We start from the raw sequence: 15,126 nt of genomic DNA on the forward strand, positions 1-15,126 counted from the left end.
TTTAACATAGTCTGTTATTACTTGGTGATGGTGGAAAGTTCTTCCAAGTCATAGCTGACTTATGGCAACCCCTAGTGGGGTTTTCAAGGCAAGAGACTAACAGAGGTGGTTTGCCATTGCCTGCCTCTGCAACTTTGGTCTTCGTTGGAGGTCTCCCATCTAATTTCTAACCAAGCTCCATCCTGCTTAGCTTTTGAGATCTGGTGAGATCAGGCTTGCCTGGGTGATCCAGGCAAATAAGTTTGGTGTAGTGGTTAAGAGCAGCAGGACTGTAATCTGGAGAGCCAGGTTTGATTCCTCACTCCTCCACTTGAAGCCAGTTGGGTGACCTTGGGTCAGTGACAGCTCTCTCGGAGCTCTCTCAGCCCCACCCGCCTCACAGGGTGTTTGGTTGTGGGGATAATAATACTTTGTAAACCGCTCTGAATGGGTATTAAGTCATCCTGAAGGGCGGTATATAAATCAAATGTTGTTATAATGTTATGTTATTAAATGTGTTCTAAATATTTAGAACTGTTGTAGGCTTTGTGAGAGAACAGATGGTTATGGACTGACCACAAACTAATTTCTGAGACAAAGAAACCATAAGGCAAGAATGAAAAAAAAATTAATCAGAGGAAAAGAGAGAAAGAGAAAATGTAAAAGGCATGCAGATGTGCAAACAGAATTTCTATGAGGAGCAAAATTGTAGACGTGCTTTTGCTGAGGGAAAGAACAGCTGGCGATTTTGAAACTGCAGAATAAATTCATTGGAAAAATGTATTTTTAAAAAAGCATTAAAATATGTTTCTTTGCTCCTCCCAAAATGCACCAACATGTAATGTAAATCCAATGAGAATGATGGAATGTTCTTTTGTGTGGCAGAAAGAATGGGTGCTGTTAAGAAATAAAAGGTTTTTGAAATTAGAAGGATACGATTTAGGAGTTGGACGGCATGCCTAATATTTATGGTATGACAAAGTTAATGTGAATTTTAAAAATTATTATATTAAGCATGCCATTCTGACAGTAAATACAAATTTAGCATGCCATTCTGAGACTAAATAAATATAATCTTAGGCTATATCTGAAAACACCTTTGTGGAACACGGGAATCCTTTTTTACTTAGGAAATGATAACCAAACACAAGTGGTTAATCTATTAGCTTTTTTTACAAAGGGAATATAAAATGAAACCGAGAGAAGATTTTGGTTATGCAAGGATATAGTTGTCAATGGTTCTTTTCTATACAACTATTAGAAAGTTGATAAAAGGCTGCATGGATTTGATCAAACTATGATAGTATTTGAAACAGAATTATGAATGAATGATAAACATGTTATTGCTAAAATGTATAAACTTTTAAAAAACTGGAGATAGAGGAAGAATGGGCGTTTTCATAGTCTTTACCCACACGCAAAATCACACAAAACTCATGGAACGAGGGTGTCTTCATGGCGTGATTTATGATGTCACCTTGTCATGATTCCGTTTCGTAGCTTGATGACGTGCCATGAAGACGTCCTCGTTCCATGAGTTTTGCGTGATTTTGCATGAGGGTAAAGACTTGTGAAAACAACCCTGGTAAAAGAATTTATGATTAAATGGGCAAAAAACTTTGGATGTAATGTACAAATCGAACAATGGGAAAATATGTGGCTGAAGGGTCTTAAAATTAAGTTCTAGTCTGAAAGAGAATTTTTATAAAATGATGTATTGTTGGTGTATGTCACCTGCTAAAATATATAAAAATGTTTCGAATAGATGCTGGGAATGTGAACAGCATGAGGGGACATCCCATCACCTAGAGTGGACATGTAACAAAGCCAAAACATTTTGGATACAAATACATTTATTTATTCAGAAGATTTTAAAAATTAATATACAAATGAAACCAAAAGCTTTTTTTTTTGCTGGAACTAATGGACAAACAGTTAGAAATAACTCGTGGAACTTTTTTTGAATATGACAACGGCAGCAAGACTGTTACATGCTCAAAAATGGAAAAAATCGATATCACCTACAATAAAGGAATGGTTGGTGAAGATGGTGGGGCTTGTAGAGACACTTGCTTCTTTGATTAGAGAATAGACATTATCTAAATTCATTGTTATCTGGACACTCCTTATAGATGTTTTGCATAAAACCGAAAAAAGTGAACTGATGATTTGTGCTTTTGAGGATTAAGAGGAACAAAAGTTATTATATTGTAGTATATGTTAACAGTCATTATAAGGGATATCTTAACTTTCTTTCATTATAATAATCTTAACATATTATGATAATTATAAAATACACACATTTTTGACGCCATCTGTTTACAAAATGCCACAAAAGCATCAATGTCACTGCCTGCCCCCGTTTTGTAAATGGATGGCGTCAAAAGTCATGCGAGGAAAGCGACAGCCTTCCGTGAGTATCACACTATTTTTAGACCATGGGGAAACTAGCTGATTCCGCACACGTTGGATAATGCACTTCCAATCCTCTTTAGAGATCATTTGGAACTGAATTTTTCTTGTGTGAAACAAAAAACCCACTTCCAAACGATTGCTAAAGTGCATTGAAAGTGCATTATCCCACGTGTGCGGAATCAGTTATTAAAAATTATAATCGATATTAGATAACGCTAATAATTTTTTCATGCAAGTCAGTTTAACTATATAGTTTACTAATTATTGATAGATTTAATTATGATGTTTTGTTTGTGTTGTATATCTGGAAACTATATGTTATATGGTTATGGTATTTTTACAGTCCTTGTAACACATAATCTTCAATTTTCTCTTTTTACTTTTTGTTCCCCTTCCCCCTTTTCTTTCTGTACCCCTTTTTCTGTTTTAAAAATAAAATAAAAAAGGAAATTATAGGGAAAAGAGATGTATTAGTGTGTGTGTGTGTAGTATGTAATATATATGTATCTTATTACAGAGAAAATTGGAAGTTATTCCTTTCTATATCTTTATAATTATAGTTGTGTACTTTTTCCTTTTCCTTTTCTAAGTTTTTTTATTCTGTTTAAAAATTCTTAATAAAAATTATGGAAAAAGAAGAGAATGATGGAGCATTCAATTTAAATTCAGTTAGTGGGTAATAACACTCGTCTAACAAAGACAAATGAAGGTCTGTTTCTGTGGGGGACGGGGAGAGTAAGAGGGAAAATCACTCACAAAAATTTCTGAAATAGATTATCGTGTTGGTTGACAGTATACTTTTAAACACAGAAAAAAATATAAATACCAGTACAGAAGGTTAATGAAGCTCAATTTCTTGAGCTATGCTAGGCATAAGTTTTGAGTCCTTTGTTATGGATTTGCTGATTAGCTCAGACTCAGTGTTATCTGTTATAACTGGATGAATTGTTTTCCAGAATGTGTTCAAAATGTTTAATGCGAAATACATTAATCAAGTGCTGCACATACATGTGGTATATATTTGTGTAACAGTAGAACCCTAAACATAGACGGGCGTCTAAGTCCATTGAAATAAGTGGGCTGAGAAGGGCATAATGCTACTATGAATTATGCTGAAAATGTGTATAAGCTACAGTTGCCTTCACCTGCTTGAGTTCTTGCTTTGTTCTTGCTTGAGTTCTTGCTTTGTTGAGTTCATGCTTTGCTTTGTTCTCATGGCAGAATAGGAATCTAGATTGTGGCAGGCCTACTATTAAATATAGGTCACATTGTGGTCTAAGTGCATGAACTATTGTGCACCTTAGGTATTTTCCACTGTTTTAGGCCTCACCTCTGCCCCTTGGTACATGATCCATGTCCCATGACTCCATTGGCCGTGGCCTTGGTTGGGTGGCCCCTAGAGGAGCCTCTGCCCCTTGCTAGAGTTCTACTAAGACTTCCTTCCAGACCAGTGATTCTTAATGGTGGCCTTACAAACTTGGGGAGAGAGCATGGAGAAAACCCCAGATCCTCCATTTCTCTCACAGTGTGATGTTCTGTGTTGCTTTCACGCCAGGAACAGCTGGGGCTGCCAGGTCCCTGTATCCTCCTGGTGGGAGGGTATAAGGACCTGGTACTTTCTGGACTCTTCTCTTTACATGTGCGCTCCCAGCTCTTGTGCAATGATGTCACTTCTGGGAAGTGACATCATCACAACAGCCACAGGCATTCTCCTCCATTTTGTGTGTGGCCGATTCAGCCTGTTGGGGGCCAAAATTGGTCCCAGTGATGTGCAGGAGCACCCCCACAGCTGAGAAATGATGTTCCCTGCTGGGAGCGTTCCCAGTGCGTGCTTTCCTGGATTGCTTGCCAGTGGTGGGTGATTGCCAAGGGATTTGCAACCTTCCGCCAGCGATTGGTGGGCAATGGGAAAAAACCCCAGGAGATTGCCCACCACTGGTGGGCAACTCGGAAGCCTAGAAACAGAGTCTCATTCAGGTTCCTGCCCTTAGATTCACACAGCAGAGATGAGTGTGTTCAAAACAACATCCATTTATTTAGCAAAGAGCTACAGGGATGGGAGCAACTGATTTCAGGACAAGGGAGCTCTTGCAGTCTACACTTCTAGCTTTCTCCTCTTAAGAATGCATAGGCTTATAGTTTTAATGCCAAATTTGGGGGGGGGGGGAAGCAGTGGACGCAGGAGCCAAGCTCTAAGGTATCATAGAGACCAGCAAGTTCATTCAAAAGTTCAGAACAATAGACCTCTCCACCAGGTTAAATAGAGACATAGGATTCTTATCTCACTACAGATGCTTATTCCTGTTGTAATCAAGCTGCGTCGTACCTTTACATTCTGACACCTTTCTTTGCTATAACCCTTCCACCTAATTAAGCTGCATCGTACCTTTGCATCCGGACGCCCTCCCTTGCAATGCCCCTCTCATCTCCTGACCGGAATGTAAAGGTTCAGAGATCTCCATTCCTACTTGTTTCTGAAGAAGGGAGCTCTGCCTCTCAAATCTCACACCCAGAAAATCTTGTTGGCTTCTAATGTCCCATTGGGCTCCAATCCTATTGCACACCAACACAGTTTCCCACTTGAAGCTCTAAGGTGTGTGCATGTTCCAGTGTCATAAAGTGGTGCATTTAGAATAGTGAAGATTGTGGGTCCATCTTGGTCTTTTGTGTTATCCTAGCCCAGTGAATGTTTTTCTTCCACTCCCTGCTATTATTCAGCATGTGCATTTTGACTAAGTTGGCATAATTTAAAATATTTCCGTGCCACCTTTCCTCCTAAATAGGGACCCCAAGGGGGTGGACATCAAAACAATAAAACATTTCACATTCAAACAGCATTAAAACAAACAGCATTTAAAATAATATACATACAAATACATATAAAACCAAAAACAAGAGAGGAGGGCCAATAATAGTTATTGAAGGTACGCCAAACAAAAGTCTTTATTGCTGGTGCATGAAATCAAGACAGGAATGCCAGAACACCTAAAGCTCATTTCCAAACAGTATGGTATAGCCTCACACAGTATGGTATAGCCTCACACTGAACTTTAAAGGACAGCCCCTGTCTACTGTTCATATGATTCTAGATGCAATTTGGGACTCAGACAACCAGCAAGTTTTGTGTGTGCACTGCTGCCATCCACTGGACAGACTGTGAAGTGTTTCACGAAACATTGGGCAAATGAGCACTTACGAAGTCATTCTTTGCAAAGGCCTTGTGGCTTGAAGTACAGGACATGTGGTGGCTAGTAGTTCCAACAAGCTCTGCAGCTTGAAATCTCTCATGAAGATGGAGGCAAGGAATATGAGGGAAGATGGCAGGGAGCACGGGAATGAGGGGGAAGAAAGACCTGAATTTGGGCATTTTGCAAATTGCTAAGGGATAGCTGTGTCGGTCTTTGGCAACAAAAGCAGGCAACAATCCAGTACTACCTTAACAACTAAGAAATTGCATGCTGCGACTCCTTCTAAGCTGCTTCTGCCATTTGTCTGAGGCCCATCCAAGTGCCTTTTTGGTCAGTCGGCATGGACTCTTAAGGCGACTGGGATACAAAGGGGCTCCTTGTACCTTGAAATAATTTGGATGTTATTTACCAGGTGATCGTACTTCCCTTCACAATATAAAAAGTTTCATTTGCCCAGTTCCACAAATTAAGCCTCTGTTAAAGGGACAGGAGACTCCCACCCCCCCTCCAAATTGTTGGCAACCTTAGCCAGTAACTGCAGGATGAAGTCAACGGATACAAAGTAAAACTGTAGAAAAATAATGTTTATTTAAAGTAACATATAAGTGAAGAAAATATGAACAGTGAACACAGAGAAATGGGATTTCAGATTGTTAATAGTACATTTGTGTGTGTGTGCATGCGCGCGCATGTGTGCATAGGACATAATCCTATGCTTTTTACTGTCACTCGCTTGTTAAACTTTACAATTAACCCACAGCTTTCAGCTGTAACTCAATACCTCTCAGTTCAGGACTAGTTTATCTTACTTTTCACCTAACTCTCCTTTTGCACTATCCAACAGACTAAAATCTCCAATTGTCAAATCTTAACTGACTCACCTGCTTCCCAGCCCACAGCTCCTATTGACTGGAGGAGCTTGGCTGACATGGACTCCTCTGTTGTTGGGGCCTTGTTTCTCTGTCCCCCTCCCTTTCTTGATGTTAATTCCAGGTTTTTTCCACTTTGGAGTGGAATTAAAGTTAGAAAGCTTCTTTGTTCTTTGACTGCTGGTGCTGAGCTTTTATGTTGGTCTCTCTCTTCCATGATATTCCACCAGTCAGAGAGGAGACTTTAATTGCACTTTCTGGCTTCTTATTTGTCTATCCAACCAGAAATATTAATGACTTTTAAACAGGGTTTGAGCCCCAAGATAAGTTTTGCACCACCACAACTCAGAGACAAAGTAGACATTGTGGTGTTCACGGGTCAGACACATGGATGATGCCACCATTTTAGAGGTGAACGTGGGCCATTTAAAAAAGCTGTGTGGGCAATCTTGTCCCCCCACCCATACTTTTCAAGTGCTGAAACAATCTCCCATGACTTTTTTAAACAGCCCAAATTTCCTTTAAAATGGTGGACCTGTGGATGCTGTAATGTCAAGTTTTGGCCCTCATACACACCTAGAACCAGGAAACAGATGTTTGCCTCACACTCTGCTTGAGATAAACTCATTTTTGGTCCCTCTTGACCACAAATGGCAACTTAGCCAAAACGCATATGCTGATCTTCAGGGATTGGGGCTAACTAAGCCAGCACAAAAGACTAAGATAGGCCCATCTTCACAATTCTAAATGCATCACTTCTCGCTGTCATGGCATTGGCACATATACAAAACTTTAGGAATGAATCTGACGCCTTTGGGCACAGTCCTTCCAATTTGGTCCAGAAAGTGACATCATGTTAACAACAACAACATTCTATTTATATACCACCCTTCAGGATGACTTAACACCCACTCAGAGTGGTTTACAAAGTATGCTATTATTATCCCCACAACAAAACACCCTGTGAGGTGGGTGGGGCTGAGAGAGCTCAAGGAAGCTGTGACTGTCCCAGGGTCACCCAGCTGGCTTCAAGTGGAGGAGTGGGGAATCAAACCCGGCTCTCCAGACTAGAGTCCTGCACTCTTAATCACTACACCAATGTTGTTGGCCAACAGCAATTTTTAAATTTTTCTCCTGCTGCCTGGCAATCCTGTTTCTGAATGGGCAGAAAACAATATGAAAAGCAGCCCTCTGACACAAGGAACATTTAGAATTTGCAAAGGTGTAGAAACGAAAGGAGCCACAAGGAGGCAGCATTACATACTACTCAGTTAACTTACAATAGACACTATTCAGAAGGCATCTAGATTTTTGTTCCAAAACCTTGATGAGCAAGAGATTTCTGCATCTCTTTAAATATAACCAAGGCAGGTTTTTGTGATAGATTTAATTAAAAAAAAAATCCATTCACGTGTATAAAAATTTCAACTGTTTACAGAATGAATGTTGATAAACTAGGAGTTCCGCAAGTCCCAAGCTCATGATCCTCTTTCCATGGAAACAATCCCTCTTTCTAGTAGAGTTGAATCCCCATCCCCAAAATAAGAGCCACCTGAACTGAGTCCAAAGTGCAATGAAATCCCACAATCCAGGGCCGTTTCCACGCAGCTTACCTTTTGCCGGAACACGGCGTGTTCTCGTGCGAAATTTCACCAGGAAGATGCTGTTATCGCGCAATTTCACGCAAGAACACGCTGTGTTCCAGCTCAAGGTAAGCCATGTGGAAACGGCCAGGATCAGACGAAAATGCTTGCTGACCTTTCTTTCCATAGCCCTGAGTTCAGCTTCTGTTGCCTTTATGGAATGTAGACTTGTACTGTGAGATAACAAGAATTCCCTTTAGCTTATCAAAGACTGTCACAGTGACCAAACAAAATTGTTCCCTTTTCTTGAACCCTACACATTCAGAAATCTTGGCATAACTGGACATATGACAAGAAACTGAATCCCCATGAATCTACTTTTTAAAAATGCAAAGGTAAAGAATGCAGTTGGGAGGGAAGGAAGCATGGAATAGCCCGATCTTGTCAAATCTCAGAAGCTAAGCAGGGTCAGTACTTGGATGGGAGACCGTCAAGGAAGGCTCTGCAGAGGAAGGCGATGGCAAACCACCTCTGCTTCTCACTTGCCATGTTGGCGTTGCTGTAAGTTGATGGCAACTTGATGACGTGTGCAATTTGATGGTGTGCGCGCATGCGTGCACACACAAATAATGTAGTTGGAAAGGGGTTTCAAAACTGATGCCGTGGAATTGCAATGATATTTCCTCATAAAGGATAGGGCCCAAGGAACTATCGGGACACACAACCAAGTGTCATAATTGTCTGCATATATAGTTGAAGTCCAAACGCCTCTGGGGGATCCTGGCTACTCGCAGGCAAATAGCTGTGGGCATTGGAATCATTCGCTGCAGATCTTGTTCAGCGTGGCAAACCTAGTTCCCAATGTATCCAAGAAGTCAGGAGGCAGGCTGTCGTCCTCTGTGAAAGGGAGGGACCATACGGATTCATTTCTCCCCATGCTTCCTTCCTCAGCATAAACGAGAGGCGTGCAAGAAACCAACACGTTGTCCTCTAGACTGGCGATGTGATGGAGCCTCTGAGAAGAGAAAGGAAGAACATTCAGAGAACCAAACCTCATCCCCCTTTTGGTTATTCTTTGAAATCCCCCCAAAAGTACTATGGGAGCTCGGTAATAACACATGTTTTTTATGGATACGGTACCAAATTCGATCACCAGCATTTTCAGTTCAGAGCACCTCAAGGCCAAACTACACAACTACATCACTGAAACTACCTATCTGAGGCAGTATTTAGAAAAGGGCAGGGCTTTTTTTCAGGGGGAATGCGGGGGAACGGAGTTCCGGAACCTCTTGAAAATGGTCACATGGCTGGTGGCCCCGCCCCCTGATCTCCAGGCAGATGGGAGTTGAGATTGCCCTCCGCGCCGCTCCAGCAGCACGGAGGGCAATCTCAACTGTCTGGAGATCAGGGGGAGGGGCCACCAGCCATGTGACCATTTTCTCTGAGGGCAACCCACTGAGTTCCACCACCTCTTTTCCCAGAAAAAAAGCCCTGGAAAAGGGAGATACTAGGCCTCTTCCCAGGATGCATTTCGTACTTGATTCAGCAGTTTGCCGGCTGCCTCTACAGTCGTGTCACGTGGTTTGTTCCAGTTCGTGCTGTTGCTTTGAGAATACAAGGTCCTCTGCTGAAGAAGACAAAAAGAGTATCAGAGCTGCTGCAACTAGAAAACCACACGTAAGTTTTTTATCACCATGATTCTAAATGTAGGAAAGTTATAGAAACCCTTTTCTAATTTTAAATAAAGAGAAGAATCCAGAGCAGGATCAGATTGTTATCAGAGATAGTAAGATAAACTTTATCTAACCTGATCCCAGACAGGATTGGGATCTTCTGCCACGGATCTTGGTGGTCGCACTATCCTTCCATTGGAATAGTTGATGTTCCCCTGAGGCTTTGCCTGGATCATTCCTTGGGTATGCTTTAAGAAGAAGAGGAACACAAACTGTATTGATTTCTAAAAGTTCACTATCTTTGGTCTTCCATCCTTCCTTCAATAAGTCTCCTTCTTAAACCTGGTTATTTTAATTGCAAAGGGTTAGCCATGTTGCAGGGAAATTCTAAGCATAGTTACTCCAGTGTAAGCCCATTGATTTCACTTGCCAGCTGCAGCCCTGGCAAGCCAGCTGGGAAGGACATATCGTACCAATCCAGTGCACGTCCTGGTAATGTCTAGATTAGATTACTGCAATGTGCTCTGTGTAGGGCTGCCATTGAAGACTGTCCAGAAGCTACAGTTGGTACAGAGGGCTGCAGCCAGAATGTTTATTGGAGTGAGTTGTAGGGACCATACCACTATAGTCATGTTCCATCTACGCTAGTTCCCAATATGTTTCCGGGTCCAATTCCAGGTGCTGGTATTGACCCAAAACCGTATATAAAGCTCTATATGGTTTTGGGCCAGCATATCTTAAGGACTGCCTATACCCGCATGAACCTACCCATCCATTATAGTCATTTTCAGAGCCTCTGGTTTGGGTGCCCCACCATCTGGAGCTAGATGTGTTACAACCCATGAAAGTTGTGGCCAACAAGATTTTCAAGGTGTGAGCTTTTGAGAGGCAGAGCTCCCTTCTTCAGAAATAAGTAGGAATGGAGATTCCTGAATCCTGTTACAGTATAAAAGAGCAAGAGTCCAGCAGCACCTATAAGACCAGGGGTCATTTTGTAGAAAAACAGCTGGAGGAACTCATTAGCATATACCACACCACTTGACATCACCAGAAGTGTGTCATTAGCATAACTGATTTGCATGTGCCACACCCTCTGACATCACCTATCCTGGCTGTTTTGGACCCAATCTTGGCCATTCAGGGCCGAAATTGGGCTCAAAATGGCAAAAAAGGGCCCTAAATGACCAAAAGTGGCCATTTTGGGCCCTTTTGGGCCTGGTTTGGGGCCAAAACAGTCCAGACTGGGTCAGTACTGGGCAGGGGAGGGTTCCCCCACCCGGCACCAATCCAATCCAGGCTGTTTCGGCCCCAATCCAGGCCGAAGTGGGCCCAAAATGGCTGAAAGTCAGGGGGGCAGGGCCACCTGACATGTGACCTCGTTCCCTCTTGAAATGAGCCCTGTATAAGACTAACAAAATTTGTGGTAGGGTAGGAGCTTTCATGAGTCACAGCTAAATATCTGTATCTGAAGAAGTAAGCTACAGACAGACAAACACAACTACCCATCTTGAAAGGGATTGAGTAGGTTCTGTAGTCTCAGGACTCAGGGTAGGGATCTGGATCGGTCTCAAGACTCGGGGTAGGGATCTTTCAAAGAAGATTTCAGTCTGGTTTTGTAAGACCAGCTCACTTCTTCAGATGCCATCTGAAGTACTTGGGACAAAATTTATCAAGTGCAGACCAAGGTTTGATTGATTGTATAAATCTTTACTCACAGATAGAGTTTCTTCAAAGTGCACTTGACTGGATGTCCGGGAATGTGAGGTGGTCGTCTTAGTCACCTCCTTAAAAGAAAAGGGTTTTTGGTTCATCAACATGTTGGTAAGTAATGAGACATCTGAACCACACAAAAAGCAAACATTCATTTAAATGTCCCAAATGCATAAAATAAGAATGCTTAAAAGGAATTAAATGTAGGGGAATTTTGAGGGTCACCTGTTTCAAGCAATGAACAATTCTTTTGATCAACTTCCCTTGTTTGCGGATGTAGAGCGTGTATCAGCATCTTTTGTGTACTCAGAGCTCATTAGCCAACAAATGTGAACTCCATGCTGAATGCTAAAGAACAGCAGTTCATGTTGCTTATCGAGAAGATGCCACGTGTTTATTTTGCGGTTAACATGTCTTTATTAGAGAGTTTGCATAAAGACTGGAAGATGGGCCCACAAACCCGACAGCATCACTAGACAATTGTGCATATTGCTCAGGCAGCAGGCCCAGTCTCGAAGGGATGCTGGAGGCTGTGGATCACACCAATCAGTTGTGGAATATCTTGCAGGGTTTACGCTTGGAGATTATGCATATTGTATGAAATGACATGAAAGTTCAGCATATTCAATGAGATAATGTACAAAACTCTGATCCACACCACGGGGGACCATATTCTCGACATCCACTGGAGGTGATCCACATTGACTAGATAATGTGCAGAATCCCTGGTTGTTTTGTGCATATTCTCCAATGAGCATGCAATTGTTCGTGCAAATCTACCGGTCAATGTATATAAATAAATGCAACCCAAAGGGTCACTGTCAAAAGATTTCAATTTCCTGGAAACACTTAGGGTGGACAGTGATGGAGCAGCTGACAGGCAGTACTTGGGTCTAGGAAGCCTATGTGCCTACTGCCATTCCACAGGTGAATTTGGACGAATCAGCACCTAGCTAGCCTCTGTATGCTGTTGCAAAAGTCAAACAGCAAAAACTTCTTTACACATCCAGTGATTAAGATGTGAATTCACTGCCAGAGGATGCAGTGATGGCTACAGGCACAGATAGCATTCAAAGGGGATTGGACAGAGTCGTGGAGGATAGGTCTATCAGTGGCTGCTAGCCATGGTGATGAAGAGAACCTCTACATTCGGCGGCAGGGAACCTCTGAAAACCAGTGCCAGGAGGCAACTTCAGGGGACGGCCTTGGCCTTTAATACCTCCGTAGTAATTGGGTGGCCACCATGAGAGACAGGATGCTGGGCTAGATGGACCACTGGTCCGATCCAGCAAAGGCTCTTCTTACGTCCAATCTGAGAATTAGCACAGAATGTTTTAAAGTGGCAGCTCCGCTTATAAGCCTTTGTAACAATCCTGTGAGACTGACTTTACAAATGGGAAGGGAGGCTGTAAGAGAGCACAGCCTGCTCCAAAACATGTAAGGTCATGGAAATGGGCACAGCTGAATCCAAGACTTCCAGATCCACGTCAGCTTCTCTAGCCACGAGAACACACTGGTCACCCACTAAAATACAACAGCAGGAAACAACTCAAAGGGGGGGAATCTATGATAGGGTAAAAGTGACGATGCAGGACAGCATGAACCTTCCCATAGCCTAATAAGAGAGGGCTGCTGTTCATGACACACTGCATGGCAGAGATAATAGAACACTGAACTGGGAGCTTCTCTCCCCTTCTACAGACCTCGTGAAGGTGGCTTGGACCTGTGTTAGACCCATTCATTTCAATGAGACTTGTGAAGGAGGAGTTTGCAATAGATGGTACCAGGATGATGTCATTTATGATGGAGAGCAAAAGGGTGTTCTACACAGGAGTGCTGTGGTTACCTTAAGAGACTGGGGTTTATCCTTCTGAATTTCTGCATACACAGGGGGTGGCAAAATACGATCCCTCACATCAGGCGTGTCCTAGAGGGGAAAATCCAGGTGAAAAGTTTTAATGAGAGCTGCACTGTTTAGTCAAATAGTAAACTGAGAGCCAGTTGGGTGTAGTGGTTAAGAGCGGCAGGATTCTAATCTGGAGAGTCGGGTTTTATTCTCCACTCCTCTGCTTGAAGCCAGCTGGGTGACCTCAGAGCTCTCTCAGTCCCACCCACACATGGTGATTGTTGTAAGGATAATAATAACACACTTTGTAAACTGCTCTGAGTGTGGCATGAACTTGTCCTGAAGGGCGGTATATGAATAGTATGAATAGAATGTTATTATTATTATTAATTTAGATCAGCGGTCATCAACCTCATTTGCTTGATCACAAGCCCCTACGGAGCTACCATTTTAGCTGTTTTTTTTAAAGGACATGTTACAAGTCCACATACATAAAGAACAAAGGCTCCAGAGCTCCTCCCTCTCTTTGGGAGTGGAAGGATGATGAAGAGGGTTCTCTGTTGATTCAGAAATGCTGGCTTCTCCTTGTCTTGTCACATGACTGTGATGTCATGTGACTTCCTGCCATGTGTTTGCAGCTCAGTGGCTCTCGGGCCTGAAAGGCTAAAGATCACTGATTTAGACTGAAAGTGTCCCTGCAATTTCTTGTATAAAGCAAGCAAAAAATTGATGGGGTATGAAACTTCTGGAGCTCCAAGGGGAAAAAAAAAATTATTTACACCACACAATGATCAACACTCATGCAACACTTGTCAGATTTAATGTTACCACATGGAACATGGCGAGTACATCTTGTAGGATCAAACTCTGTACATATAGCAATAGACATAAGAAAGGAGGGTAGAGTGGGAGGAACCTCAGTGCTGCCAGCTGCAACACCTAAACTTTTTCTGCACTTCCTGTCTCTGGATATAAACTTGGGCATGGCCAAAGGTATGAGCCAAAGGGCACAGCCAAAGGGCTCTTGCCACTTGGCTCTTAGCCCATGGCTCATACTCTTCAATGAGCTGGAGCACTGGATTCAAGACCCGCCCAACTATGTTACTTTCTGTGTTATTTCAATTACATATCTTTTCCTATTGTCTTTATTAATTGTGACAGCTGGATCCCTTCCAGGAGAAGAATGTTGAATAAATATACTAAATAAAGTAAGCAGAAAGTTCAATTCTGCTGATGCACAAACAGATCAAAAAGGTCTTTCATAAGTAAGGGGTAACTCGAGTTTGTAAAGTCACTCAAGTCTTCTGTCAGTGCTGAAACGTACTAGTTATTGAGGGACTGTTATGTTTCTTATTTACTGTAAAACTGGAAGACCTACAGCCTAGACCTCATGTATGTGTGCGCTCCTGGCAACATGTGGAAAGACGTACTGAGCTTGGTGGTCTGATTACTGCCAATGGGTCTATCACTTGGGACTTGCCTAGAGTAATACTGCAGACATTCCCTGACCTTCTTGAAGGACATAATTAAAAAAAAATTGATAGAATGATAGCTGGAAACAATTGAAACTGGGAGTCTCCCTACACGTTACTAAGTACCTAGGGATGCTCAAGTGAACCTCATTTTACGTGTCCCCCCCTACTTTCCATGTACTAGCTCACACAGTCACACTTCAGTTTGCTCCGTGAGTACATTCACACATCTCATATCAGTTCCTCCTCAACTGCTAAAAGAATCTCAGGTTCCCTCACATTCTTTCATTCACATGCAGATCTTGACACTTTCTCACACCTTAGAGAAATGCAAATTGGCAAGTCAAAGGAGCCTACAGTACTTGTTCTCTCAGCAAAAGCCGAGCGGAAT

The 15,126-nt window shown here is 42.3% G+C and overlaps 1 protein-coding gene across 1 annotated transcript in view; it reads right to left on the minus strand.

The window, feature by feature from the left end:
* Positions 1-6,148: 6,148 nt before the first annotated feature.
* CDH26 (cadherin 26) overlaps positions 6,149-15,126 on the minus strand; it is a 36,872-nt gene continuing 27,894 nt past the window's right edge. The window contains exons 14-18 of the mRNA XM_054979259.1: positions 13,264-13,344; positions 11,423-11,491; positions 9,842-9,955; positions 9,572-9,661; positions 6,149-9,049 (exon numbers count right to left, since the gene is read on the minus strand). Coding sequence (XP_054835234.1) covers positions 8,852-9,049; positions 9,572-9,661; positions 9,842-9,955; positions 11,423-11,491; positions 13,264-13,344 — 552 coding nt within the window. The 3' untranslated portion in view covers positions 6,149-8,851. The remainder of the gene's footprint in view (positions 9,050-9,571; positions 9,662-9,841; positions 9,956-11,422; positions 11,492-13,263; positions 13,345-15,126) is intronic.

Source organism: Eublepharis macularius, chromosome 5 (genome assembly GCF_028583425.1).
Source record: "Eublepharis macularius isolate TG4126 chromosome 5, MPM_Emac_v1.0, whole genome shotgun sequence".
In the NCBI taxonomy this organism is placed as follows: domain Eukaryota; kingdom Metazoa; phylum Chordata; class Lepidosauria; order Squamata; family Eublepharidae; genus Eublepharis; species Eublepharis macularius.